Source organism: Delphinus delphis, chromosome 7, assembly GCF_949987515.2.
Source record: "Delphinus delphis chromosome 7, mDelDel1.2, whole genome shotgun sequence".
Taxonomy (NCBI): Eukaryota; Metazoa; Chordata; class Mammalia; order Artiodactyla; family Delphinidae; genus Delphinus; species Delphinus delphis.
Window position 1 is genome coordinate 109,915,390 of NC_082689.1, and position 13,778 is coordinate 109,929,167.

The window sequence follows — 13,778 nt, forward strand, 5'->3', positions numbered from 1 at the left end:
CCTATAGCTTATTTTTTCTTATTATCACTATTTCCTTTACACGCCACTGCACTCACGTATGCTTTATGCTAGCCAAGATCTCTAAGTAAATTCAGTCAGCATCCAACGGGCACTCGCCCATCAGTTCTGCAGCTCACCCCTACGTGTCCCTTCCTCACACCTGCCCGATCCTGATGCCAGTGCTTCTCAGGTGGGCATTCCAGCACTTCTGGGAGGACTCAGCAATATGACAAAATGAAAAACACCACAGTGCACCTTTTTGGAATACCATTTTTCTCCTGAAAACTTGAAGGGAGTGAGTTGTGAGATTCAGTTTTCATTGGTAAGTAATTTAAAATATTTAAATAAATCGAATACATATTATGGAGGAGGACTGCAATTTCAAAAAAAAAATTAAGTTAAAACATGAGACTTTAAAATAAAGGTTCACAACTGGTAGGCTGCTGAGGGAACCCGCCAGTCGCCCAAGAGACACACATCACCGTCCTCAGAGAACAGCCTTAGAGAAGCACTGCTGCTGTGAGGCTGTCCTCAGCCCACTGGAGTTCTGCGCCTGTAACCAAGCACAGCCGGACTCCTGTGCTCCTCAAGGTCACGGGCTGTCGTATCTAGATTCGCTTCTCACACTGCAGGGGGTGCCTCGTACACAGCAGATACCCACTACGTACGGGCCGAATGACAAGACCACTGTGCATACTGGTCTCACTCCCGAGGCCATCCTTCTCTGTCCACTCTCCTCTTGTCCCCTTGCAGATACCGGTGACCAGTTAATTTTTGATTTAGTCCAGTGCCTAATGTACTGCTGGCATTCAGTAAATAATGATCAACAGTTTGGCATCTCAGTTTGAAAATCAGCAAATTAAGAGGAAAAAAACCTGTTGTCCACTGATTGTTGCCACAGGAATGGCTGCAGCTTGAGGGATGCTACTCTCCATGGTAACGGTAACCTGCCCTGGAAGCTTGGGGGGAAGTGACAAGGTGGAAGGTGGAGCAGGAGCAATGGGACGGCTAGGCACGGTGGGCTTCGGGGGCGGCTGCGAACAGAAAACCACACGACACAGATCAACAGCGTTTCCAGCGATGCCCTTCATTCCACACACGCGCACAAATCAAACCTGGAGAGCGCCAGGAAGGATGCCCGAAGCCTCACATGTTCTATCTCTTAGCATCACAGCCTCTCCATTGAGGTGCTAGCATGGCCACGTTACAGATGTGGAAACATACGAAGCAAGGCTAGGTCCCTTGCTTAAAGCCACACAGACAGTAAAGACTAGAACTGGGAATAAAGCCCAGATCTGTATGGCTCACAGCCCACATTCTTTCTTCTATACCGTGCCGCCTCCCAAGTTTGGCTGGAAGTAAACAAAACTCCCAGTAACTGACACATATCCATATGGTTAATACACAAGGCGATATTCTGATACACCCAAATTAGCAAGCTATCAAAACAAAACCTTGGAGAAGAGTGCCACTCCAAGATAAAAGCTACACTAGCATGCCCATAACTTGAAATAAAATCCACGTCAAAATGGGTACGAGAAAAGATCCTGTGATGCCAACTGCCCAGCGGCACGAGACTAGGCACTGCAGAACAGCGCAACTCTGAGTTACAGAGAGGAGCTGAACTGATAGGTCCAAAAGAAAAAGCTATGATCCTAGGATACAGCCTAAGACTCTGTGAGCACTGTCAGAAATACTAGCCAGTCTTTAGCTGTCGTTCAATGTGAAATTTTAAACCTCTCCATTACCTTCATAAGTCCCTCCGAAAATGAGAGTGGCACTGCTGGCGTCAGATGTGCTGGCGGGGCTGTCACTGTGACAGGTGTGCCCGATGCAACAGCATGGTGTGTAGACAACATCTGCACCTGTGGATAGGGCCTTACCACAACAGGCTCTTGCTTCTCTTCACGGGACTGTAGGGAGCTGCTGGAACCCACGTGCTCCCTGGCAGTGACTTCAGCATCTCGACTAGATTCATCGTTGACTAGTGAAGACATGAAGGGTGAAACAGCGTGTCATGCCCTTCCAATATCAAATAATGTAACAGCACATGTAAGAGTGGAGCTTGCAGTTAAGTTGCAGGGTTGATAAACTGACCGTTTCCTTCTAAGATTTTCTTAACAAGGAGAATTTGGACATCAAATTCCTCTGATGGAGAGCAAACTCGAAAGTCACACCTTTGGAACATGGGACTTGTTTTAAAGATTGTAATTTCCTACTCCTATGAACAAAGGGCCTGAAAACTATCTAGAATGACCTCAAATACTTGAAATTGTAATATAAGATATAAGACAATTTCATTTAAAATATTTATTTAAAAAGTTATAAAAACCTAATATTAAAAAGGTGACTTGGGGACTTCCCAGGCGGTCCAGTGGTTAAGAATCCATGCTTCCACTGCAGGGGGCACAGGTCTGACCCCTGGTCGGGGAGCTAAGATCCTGCATGCTGTGTGGTGCGGCATCCACCCCCCCCAAAAAAGGTAACCAATTTCTCAGTCCAAATCCCTACAGAGTGAACAAGTAAAGCTCTATCATTATTACAGTGCACGCACCCTTTGAGACTCAACAATTCCACTTGCGTGACTGTACCCTATAGATACACAGCATGTGTGCACAATGACTCAGGTACAAGTTATCTGTTTCAGTATTTTTATACTAGCAAAGGAACCGAAAAACCTACATGTCCACCAACAGGGGACTGGTTAAATAAATTATGGTATACTCACACAACAGACTACCATGCAACTATAAAAATAAAACAAGAAAGCTTTTTAGGTACTCTTATGGGAAAATGTATAATATATATATATATTGTGAAAAAGATATATGAAAATACCAAGGTACAGAACAGAGAAAAAGCAAATAAAATACACACAAATATAAATACATTTGTATTTGAATATGGATAACGTATCTCCAAAGCATCTTGTTTGCCTGAAAGGAAAGAAAGTGGATGAGTGGAGGACAGGAAGGAGAGATATTTTTCAGTGTATATTCTTTTTTCTTTTGGAATTTTGGACCATGAGAACACGTAACGTATTTAAAAATTAAGTTAAAAAAATCAAGGAACTGGGACTTCCCTGGTGGCGGGGTGGTTAAGAATCCGCCTGCCAATGCTGGGAACACGGGTTCGATCCCTGGTCCGGGAAGATACCACATGCCACGGAGCAACTAAGCCTGTGCGCCACAACTACTGAGCCTGCGCTCTAGAGCCCGTGCACCTGGGGCCCATACTCTGCAACAAGAGAAGCCACCGCAATGAGAAGCCTGCGCACTGCAACGAAGAGTAGCCCCCACTCGCCACAACTAGAGAAAGCCTGCGTGCAGCAACAAAGACCCAACGCAGCCAAAAATAAATAAAACTAAATTTTAAAATGCTGTGAATTCAGAACACAATGATAAAAAATTTATTAAAAATCAAGGAACTAATGTAATGAAAAAGGAGAGTCTGTGAAAATATTAATTTGCACTATCATTTTCCCAAAACAGCACTGACATTATTTTTCTGAACATAAAGATTATACTTACATAAAAAATTTTAATTACTTGGAAAACTATAAAGAAAGTAAAGCTGCTCCCAAAGTCTATCCCCTAAAGGCACCAAGTTACTATTTTGGTAAAACGTCAGACACTTCTCAGCTCTTTAATCTTAGGTGGGTTTTTATTTACTTAACTTTTTATTTAACTATAACCTTCATAAAGACAAGTGTATAGCTCAATGAACTTTTACAAACGGAATACACCCGAGTTACCAGCCCCGAGATCAACAAGCAGAATGCTACCGCTTCCCCATAAACCCTCTGTTCAGCCTGATTCCAGTCACTGTACCTCCCAATGATACTCACTATGCTAACTTCTAAAACTATAGATTACTGTTGTCTATTTTTGAACATATATATATATACTCGTAACAAATGTACCTGGTTCTTGTCTCTCTCACTTATAGGTATAAGATTTGTGCATATTATTACATGTAGCCATAGCTCCTTCATTCTCAGTACAGTATGCCATTGCTTGAATAAATCACAAATTACCCATTTTACTCACAGTTAGTTTTCAGGTTTTTTTTTTACTATTATGAATAGGAATGCTAGTAATTATTCACGTGTATGACTTTTGGTGAACATTACCATTGCTATTGGATTCCACCTAAGAGTGGAATCGCTAAGTAATACAGAATATACACCACATCATTTCAAAAGTGCTAAATGAAATTCTATTGAATAGATGTACTATACCTTTTTAAACCACTATATCATCAATGAGCAAAAATTTCCAAATTTTTGCTATTGTCAACAACTCTAGAATAAATACCCATATGTACTCTGAGTCCTTGTTCAATGATCTCCTCAGGAAAAAAAATCAGAAATTTTCTCTTGGAGGAAAAAAGTGCTGGGAGAAAAGATTAACATATTTCATATTCTGCTATACATTGACCCTTCTCCTAGGTCATTCAGATTTTTAAAAATTTTTGATTTTTAAAACCGTTTTATTGAGGTATAACTTGCATACAATAAAATGGCTATTCTAAAGAGAGTTCAATGATTTTTTTTTTTTTACATTCTCACCAACAAGTTAGGAGCAGAATGGCTGGGTCAAATGGTAAACTTCATATGAAACTGCCGAAGTACTTTCCAAAGTGGTTGTATTATCTCATGTTCCCACCGGCAGTGTATTAGCGGTCCAGTTGTTCCTCATCCTCACGGATTCTTGACACACAGACATTCTAGTGGTTGTGTACTGGGTATCTCATTGTGGTTTTAATTAACATTTCCATGCTGACTGGTAATGTTGAACTTCTTTTTATGTGACCATAGGCCATTCATATACATCTTCCTTTGTGAAGTATATGTTCATATCTTGTCCATTTTTTAATCAATCAGGTTTATTAACTGAGGTACAATTTACATATAAAATCTAATTTTTTGTATAAAACTAAATTTTCACAAATGTATTCAGTACTGTTATCACAACACAATCATGACATAGAACATTTCCCTTACTCTAACAAGTTCATTCATGCCCCTTTGCAGACAATTCCCTCCCTCCCACCCCTACTCCTTAGAAACCACTGATCTATTGATGGTTCTATCACCACTGCTTTATCTTTTCTGGAATTTCATAGAAATAGAACCACACAGTATGTGGTCCTTTGGGTCTGGCTTCTTTCTCTCAGTAAAATGCTTTGGACGTTCATCCACGTTACTGTTTATAATGCTAGTTTGCTTCTTTTTACCACTGAGTAGTATTCCACTGTACGGATTAAACCAAACTTTGCTTATCCAGTCACCAGCTGATAAAATCTGGGTTCTTTCCAGGGTTTGGCTATTATGAACAACGCTTCTATGAACACTGAAGGAGAAGCCACTGTATGTGTGACACACATTTTCCTTTATCTTGGGTAAACACCTAGGAATGAGACTGCTGGGTTGTATGGTAAGCTTATGTTAAATTTTTTAACACACTGTGCCAAACTGCTTACCAAAGTGGCTGGATTACTTTGCATTCCCACCAATGCATGGGTTCTGCTTGCTCGAGAAGCACGTCAAAACTCGGTATTGTCAGTCTTTTTGTTTTAGTCATTCTAGTGGGTGTATAGTAGTTTCTCACTGTGGTTTTAATTTGCATTGCCCTGAGGAGTTAATACAGTTGAATATCTTTTGCGTTTATCTGGCCTTTATATAGCATCTTTGGTAAAGTGTCTATTCACATATTTCATCCCTTAAAAACAAACAAACAACAAAAAAACACAAGCTGTTTGCCTTTTTTGCTATTGAGTTACAAGTTTTTTATATATTCCAGATGTAAGTCCTTTGCTGACACATTTATCACAAATGTCTTCTCTCATTTGGTAGCTTGCCTTTTTATTTTACTAACAGTGTCTTTTGCAGAGCAGTCATTTTTAATGTTGATGAAGTACAGTGTATTAGTTGCCTCCTTTATAATCAACGTTTTTCGTGCCCTAAGCAATTTTTACTTACTCTAAGGTAACAAACAGTTTCTCCTATATTTTCTTTTAGAAATTTTAAGTTGTATACTTAGGTCCATAATTATACATTTCGAGTTAATTTATGTGCACAGTGGAAGTAAAGGTCAAGGTTTATTTTTTTTTCATATGGATATTCTGGTGTCCTGGCACTATTTTGTTAAAAAGACTATCATTCCCCTATTGAATTATCTATGTACTTTTATCAAAAATCAATTGACCATTATGTGTGGGTCTATTTCTGGATCCTCTAGTTTGTACCAATGATCCAGTGATTTATGCTAATATCACATTGTCTTGAGTAGTGCAGCTTTATACCAAGTCTTGAAGTAAGGCAGTGGAGTCCCCCAACTTTCTTCTTTTTTGTCTAAATTGCTTTGCTATTCTAGGTCCTTTGGTTTTCACATAAATTTTAGATTTAATTTTAGATTCAATTTTTAGAAAAGTACCTGATGTGAATTTGATTAGGATTCATTTGAATCTACAGATCCCTTTGGGTAAAGGAAAATACTGAGTTTTCCAATCTATGAACATGATAGATCTTTTCATTTATCTAGGTCTTTAACTTCTCTCAGCAATGTTTTACATCATTTTCTAAGCCCGGGTCATACACATATTTTGTTAACTTATTCCTAAGTATTTTATGGTTTTTTTTTTTAATGATACTATAAATGACATTTTTAAAATTTCACTATTCATTACTAGTATTTAGAAATATAATTGATTTCTGTACACTGAACTTTTATCCTGCAACCTTTAGTAATTTCACTTATTAGTTCCAACAGCTTTTAAAAAACATTTAGTATTTTCTGTATACGTGATGCTTGTGAATAAAGAGTTTTACTTCTGTCTTTCCATTATCAACTGATTTTTAACCTTCCCCACTGCCCAGATTTTCCCCTAATTAAAATTTTAAAGGAAATGGACAATTTCATAACTTTCCTCCAAACCTATCTGTCCAGGAAGACTTTGATTTTTGACACTTTCATTTAAGATATAAGGCACTGACCATTTTCCACTAAGCTCTTTTTGCAACTATGTATCGTTTCCTTCTAGGTATTTGAAGTTGTTTATTTTTATCAGAAAAGAACCTTGAAGCAGTAGTTAAGAGAATGGTTGTAATCTATACTTCTGTACTGTGAACATGTACTTGAAATCCTGAGATGCGTAGGATCCCAAATTACTTCTTCCAATAAGAGCACCAGGAAATATAGAAAAACATCTAACTACTTAAGGAAAACTTTTATTTTCTTTTTAAGAGCAACTGAAGGAAACAACATACACATTTCAGAAGTAAAATTATAGACAATTTGGGCCTAAGTCAATGATTTCCTTCTCAACAAAGTCTGAGGGCAATTATTGCTAATTGATACCCTTTTTAACGAGCAGCATAATTCTCGCAAATAGATGTTCAAAAATATTCTCTTTTGGGGTTTCCCTGGTGGCGCAGTGGTTGGGAGTCTGCCTGCCGATGCAGGGGACGCGGGTTCGTGCCCCGGTCCGGGAAGATCCCACATGCCGCGGAGCAACTAAGCCTGTGTGCCACAATGACTGAGCCTGCGCTCTAGAGCCTTCAAGCCACAACTACTGAGCCTGCGAGCCACAACTACTGAAGCTGATGTGCCTAGAGCCCACGCTCCGCAACAAGAGAAGCCGCTGCAGTGAGAAGCCCGTGCACCACAATGAAGAATATCCCCCGCTCGACACAACCAGAGAAAGCCCGCGTGCAGCAACGAAGATCCAACGCAGCCAAAAATAAATAAATAAAATAAATAAATTAAAAATGGATTTCTATTAAAAAAAATTCTCTTTAGCTATGCTCCTTTAAATTATTCGGTTGTGGGGATTCCCTGGCACGCCAGTGGTTAGGACTTGGCGCTTTCACTGCTGTGTCCTGGGTTCAATCCCTGGTCAGGGAACTAAGATCCCGCAAGCCATGCAGCTTGGCCAAAAAAAAAAAAAAATTCTGCTGTGAATTCATACAAAAGATAAAACACTGTCAAAAATCTGTGGCGCTATAAGAATTTGTTAACCTCTACCCTGTAGCAAGGATAGCACATACAAAGAAGCATGGACAGATAGGTCCTGGCCTTCATTCTAGGAGGAGGCCCGACCTTGCGTTACTGTGGATGATGGAGTCAGTAAAGACTTCCCAGAGAAAGTGACATCTGAGAGGAAACCTCAAGGAAGAACAAAGAATTAGCCAGATAAATAAGTGTGCAAAGGAAGAAGAAAGATTGTGGCAAACAAACAAAACAAAACTGGACTGTGCGAAGTCCCAAGGTCAAGAAGGCCGAGAACTTATCATCTGTTCAGAAAATATGAGCAGCTACTATTAAGCAGGAGGAATAAAGTAGCTTAAAGTTACTTTAAGTCTAAAGAGAACTAAAATAAATTTGTAACAAAAACTAAGTTGGCAGGAAGGAGGCGAAGCAATAGGAAGGAGGCCACAGCTCACAGGTGAGAGACAAAGACAGAACAATTAAACACCATGCCTGAGTTCCTGGTTTGAGCAATAAGTAGATGGTAAGTACCATTTACCATGATGAGGAACATAGAAATCAGGCTGTAAAGAAAGAGGAATAAAAAAAGGAGTACCTTACTTCACTTCGCAATGCCACCTTTCCACTTGATACACAGAATACAGAATTATTTGAAGGAGTAACTCAACTTCAGCACTGCTGACTGGACTAGATACTTCGCTGTGGGGGTGGTTAACGTCGTGTATTTAGCAGCATCCTGGGCCTCTAAATATCCAAGAGCACCCCCTACTTGTGACACCTAAAAGTGTACCCAGACATCGCCAAATATTCCCTGGGGGGCAAAATCATCACCAGCTGAGGCCACTGATCTTCAGCATTCAAAGAGTATACGACTAAAAACCAAGTTGCATATATGTGCGTATACACATCTTTTAAAATCTCTTTTCCTATACAGTAAGCTCCTGACAGGCAAGACCTGCGCCTCACACACCTTTGCATTCCTCATGGCATTATTATTACACCTCTGGGCCTTAATTAAGTAAGAACACATTAATACATTAAAAAGAGTTCTTGTAGGCGTGCTTCACTGTAAGTTTCATGTACACTCTGTACCTGTGAATCAAGTGGTTAAAACAGGAAGAAAGAAAGCCCTATTTAAATTAGAACTGTAATATATCCATTTTTCAAATTTGATAACCTAGTATTTACTAAAATCCCACAAAGAATTTGCTAATTTTTAAATTAGAAAACTGGCAATATTTTTAAAGCAGGAAGCAATATAGAAAAATATCACACATCTCACCTGTTGCAGCTGGGTTTATCAATCCTGCAGAACCACTGTTGGCTATCTGTGAAGGAGCCTGGCTTAGCCCGGTGGAGGGGGTTCCTAACCGAGGAAACTGTTGAGAACTCATTTCCACCTGCAGTGCATAGGCATATGGTTATTACTGGATTCTGATATTAGAATCAATGAGAAAGTAAAGCATTTTTAGTACCTACATCTCCCCTTAGAAAAGCAAATGTAGCATCATCTATCTAAAATGATACTTGTTTTCAATATACAGTGCAGAAATGGTGTAAACTGTTTAAGCTTTTGATGTACATAGGTTCAATTAATGGTAAAATCGTTTATGTGGTGCTGGGGGATATTATGACACCGCCCCCCAATACCTGTGGATTGCCACAAAAGTCGGCACTGCATTGTGTATAACATCCACGTGACAGATCTTAACACAATATATATACTTCTGTGTAAAGTTTCAAGGCAAATGGCATGTGCCTTTGAAAGACTTAAGCCTCACACCAAGGTGAACAGAACTGTCATCAGTGTGTCACAGGAGGAATCGGAGGCAGATGCCCTGTCCTAAGAAGGGATCAGATACCTTCCATCAAGACCTGATCCGAAAGGAATTCTCAAACGCTTTCCTGCACAGGCCTCCATTGACGGATTTCTCCCCCGCCCCTTTCACAGAGCCCCACTGAGCCAAAGGGAACCGAGACCTTCACCACTTTCCCTAAAATCGACCCCCACTCCTCCTTCAGGAGCCGATATCCCCGATACGCCCGCAATCCTGCCCCCACCCTGAAGTCCCCCGCTGAGATCAGAGAACACAGGTCTCCGGACACTCCGGATCTCTGAGACTCCATCCCTGGGGAAGGGGCAGGCGTTCTGAGGAGCCCCGGGACCAGTGTGCCCTTTACCTGCCGCCGCCCGCCGCCCGCCCCTCCCGATTCCACATCGCCGGGCTGGGGGTGCCGCGGAGGACCCATCTCGGTGGCAGCGCTGGGCTCCGAGGTCGCGGGGACGACTCGTGCCGCAGCGCGCCTTGGGCCCGCCGCTGTCCAGCCCCGCCGGCCCCGCTCACCCCCGCTGCCCGGCTGCCGCTGCGCTCCAGTCCTCTTCCCCCGAACCTGCCCCTACCTCCCCCGCCCGCCCATTGGCCCCACGCCGGGCGCGTCAGTCCGGGGCCCGCACCAATCCAACGCTGCCTGCGCGCTGAGATCCCGCCCCACCCTCCCGCCGACTGCCAGCCAATCAGGCGCGAGCCTCGCCGGGGCAGCCCAAACCTCTCGAGGCTGAGCCAATGGCAGAGGCAGACAAGCGCCGCAGGCGAAAGGGGCGGGGAGCTCGGAGGCCCCGCCTCGGTCAGGGTCTGAAAGCGGCGGGCGCAGGGCCCGGATGTGGAGAGTCACTTTAAACTGCTCCAGGAGCCAAACTCCCTGGGCCGCCCGCCCGCCCGCGCTCCCCCGGCCTCTCAGCTTCCCCGCCAAGGCCCACGCCCGCCACGCCCCCACGCCCGAATCAGCCCAGCCCTCCCGACGCCTCTCCCTTCCTTGCCACAGGACACCCGGCCTCTGCCGCCGGGCCAAAAGCCGTGCTCAGCTCGCGAAAGAGCTCAGGTTTGCGCCGCAGGAGACGAGGGACCGCTGCCCTTCCCCGGGGACGCGCAGCGGGAAGGACGCTGCAGCCCGGCTCGGCCGCCCCGCCCCCTCGTCTCCTCCCCTCTCCTCCCCTCCGCTCCCAGGCGCCCGTCCCGCCATTACCTGAGTGCTGCGCCGGGTGGCCGCCGCGCCGCCTCGAGCTCGCTCTCGTGCGCTCTCCGCCTGTGGAGCCGGCGTCCTCGGGCTCCCGGACCCGCCGCTGCCGCCGAGGCGCTAGCACTCTGCCCCCCACCCCTCAGCCCAGCGCCGCTGCTTCCGCCGCCGTAACGAGCCTCTGACCCATTGGCTGGGGTAGGCCCCGCCCTCCTCCGGAGAAGCCAGTCACTGCTCAGTGTGAGCGGAGAGCGGACGGGCCTGCCCCTCGGGGGCCGCTGAGGCCTCTGGGAAATGTAGTCCCAGATGCCGAGAGGGCGGGCCTGGGCGGGGCGTCCGGGCGACCGGGCTGAGGCAACACACCCCTTTGCTGTGTAAAGTCGGTTCTGCATTTTCTCTTTGCCTAGTAAAAAGCTCATACCGTTTTGCCTCAGCTGACGCCACAAGGTTTCATTTTCTCGAGGGCGGTGCGGCGCGGGAAAAGGTAATGGAGGCTGACTGCAGCGGGCCGAAGGGGCTGCAGGCAGGGCCGAGGGCTTTCCTGACTGTTCTTGATGTCCCCACAGAGGCCACGGCCCGCAAAGCCTGAGCATCGTGGGAAGATCGGGTGGGCGGAACTCAAGCGACTCTATCGGGTTTGCGCCCGGCGCGCTGCATCGGGAGCTGCACACCAGGCCGGACCCGCTTAGGAGCCGAGCACCTTCGGGTTAAAGCCGGCTCGGAGAGGGGCCTTTGGCGCAGGACTCCGGCACGGTGCACCTGCTCGGTTTTTCCAGATTACGAAGAAGCGGAGGGAGGCGGTGGTGTTTTGTTGTTTTGTTTGGGGTGGAGGGATGGAGTTTATACAGCGGCAGCAGACTTAGCCAAAGCTGCCGGAGCAAAATCTGAATCTGACAATAGAGTTAATGTCCCCCTCCTCCCTTCCCAGATGGTAATTTAGATCTGGAGTTTTGTGTTAAGAAATAAATGGGGCTCGCATCCCTTCTTCCTGTCGTGCACAGCTGTGTTCTTGCGAGGAAAAGAGTAGCGCGTGGCTACAAGAATGTCTCAAATACCCGCTCTCCTTACTCAAGGCACTTTCCTTTCTCACACTCTTCCCTTCTCAAATTTCTCCTAAAAGTAACTGATGTGATATACCTTAGCCTCCTCTCTCCTTAGGCAGTCCATTCTGCTTCTGCCACTCTTCTCAGACTGCTCCCCAAAGTTGCCAGTGACCTACTTACCTCGCCCAATGGTCCTGGCTTAGTTCTCATCTTGTCTAGTTTACCAACAGTAATTCTTCCTTAAAATGTGCTTCCCTATGGGAAAAGAATCTGAAAAACAATAGATATATGTATATCTATAACTGAAGCACTTTGCTGTACACCTGAAACTAACACAACATCGTAAATCGGCTATGCTCAGAAAAAAAAATTACTCCCTTGGTCACCAGAACCACACTCTCTCCTGATTCTACTTCTGTCCCTATTAAGTTGCTTTCTACTTCTTCTTTCTCACATATACAGCACTCTCCAGCCCTCTCTCAATGCTCTACTATCTTTCTAACTAGTTTAGTGCACTCTCACAGTTTCAAATACTGTTCTCGAAAATGACTCCATATTTTGTCTGCGTGGTGATAAAGGTAACTCAAGATAACTCTCTCTTGAACTGTATACCTACAGTCCCACAAATATGTCTTACAAGCCCCTGAGACTTAACATATCGTACACCTTCATTGATTTGCCTCACCTGTGTACTCCTCCCCCTTGTTTCTGGGTTTGGTTAATGGCATCACCATCTTCTCTGCCTTTGGTTTAATTCTTGTTGGTTTCCACTCTTCCATCTCCCAGGGTCACCCTATGGACCTCTGCACCTCCTTTCCAGTTGCTTCCGTAGCCTCGGCTCAACCTGTCATTAATTCCTGTCTGGATTATACTAACATTGCCTCACTCAAGTCTCTTCCTACCCTCAACCTGTCCTCCGCAGAGTTCTTTTTCTAAAGCATTCCTCTGAATCTGTTCTTTCCATCCATGATGTTCCAATGACTTCAAAATCTATTCCAAACCCGTAAACCCAGTTCAAAGGCCTTAGTAATTCAGTCCCTCCTACCTCTCAAGTATGGTTGAGTACTCTCTCAACCATAGTTTCCACCAGTTCTCCACACAGCTTGGCTTCCAGGGTTTTGCTCAAGCCTTGCCTTATATAGGCCTCACTCCTCAGCAGCTATGTAGCAGAGTGCTGCCATTTCTACAATGCCTAACTGCAAAGGAAATGATTTATCTTCTCCAAGAAGCCTTCCGTGAAATTCCTCTCCTTCCCCCCGCCCTACAGGATACTTCCGTGGACACTCCTTCGGTCCCTCTATTATAGTACTAATCTATCTACGATGTATTCTTCCTGGATTAGGCGGAGAGAGAAATTATTCATCTTTATATCTCCCATCAACAGGAAGGATTCAATAAATGTTTGCTGGGTATAATCACAAACACATCCGTAGTACATGAATGAAATCCGAATTTTCCTTAGTTACTAGAGACAGTCTCTGCTTTATTCACTTATGTCTCTAGTCCCTCACGTAGTGGATACTTGAAGGAAAATAGATGTTTCACCTATGGCTGTGTTGCTAAGATTTAGGATTCCCATCCCCTGAGCTTGGCATGCTGAAGACAGCCTTCTTGTACCCCAACCAGGCTAAGCCTTCCACACTTCTCAGGTCTTCAAGCCCCCCTGCCAGTTGCGGGGGCTTATTAGTATCTTGGGTTCTTGGAGATAGTGTGCACAGAAGAGAGTTTG

General features: G+C 44.4%; 1 protein-coding gene across 6 annotated transcripts in view; it reads right to left on the bottom strand.

Annotated features, from left to right (window-relative positions):
* SAP130 (Sin3A associated protein 130) overlaps positions 1-11,180 on the bottom strand; it is a 75,615-nt gene extending 64,435 nt beyond the window's left edge. For 2 of the 6 annotated variants that reach the window (XM_060017001.1, XM_060016999.1), the window contains exons 1-4: positions 11,016-11,180; positions 9,274-9,391; positions 1,749-1,984; positions 876-1,034 (exon numbers count right to left, since the gene is read on the bottom strand). In XM_060017001.1, coding sequence (XP_059872984.1) covers positions 876-1,034; positions 1,749-1,984; positions 9,274-9,385 — 507 coding nt within the window. In that variant the 5' untranslated portion in view covers positions 9,386-9,391; positions 11,016-11,180. Of the gene's footprint in view, positions 1-875; positions 1,035-1,748; positions 1,985-9,273; positions 9,392-10,336; positions 10,365-11,015 lie in introns of those variants that run through there. The other 4 variants (XM_060017004.1, XM_060017000.1, XM_060017002.1 and 1 more) reach the window with 3 other exon arrangements.
* Positions 11,181-13,778: the final 2,598 nt, after the last annotated feature.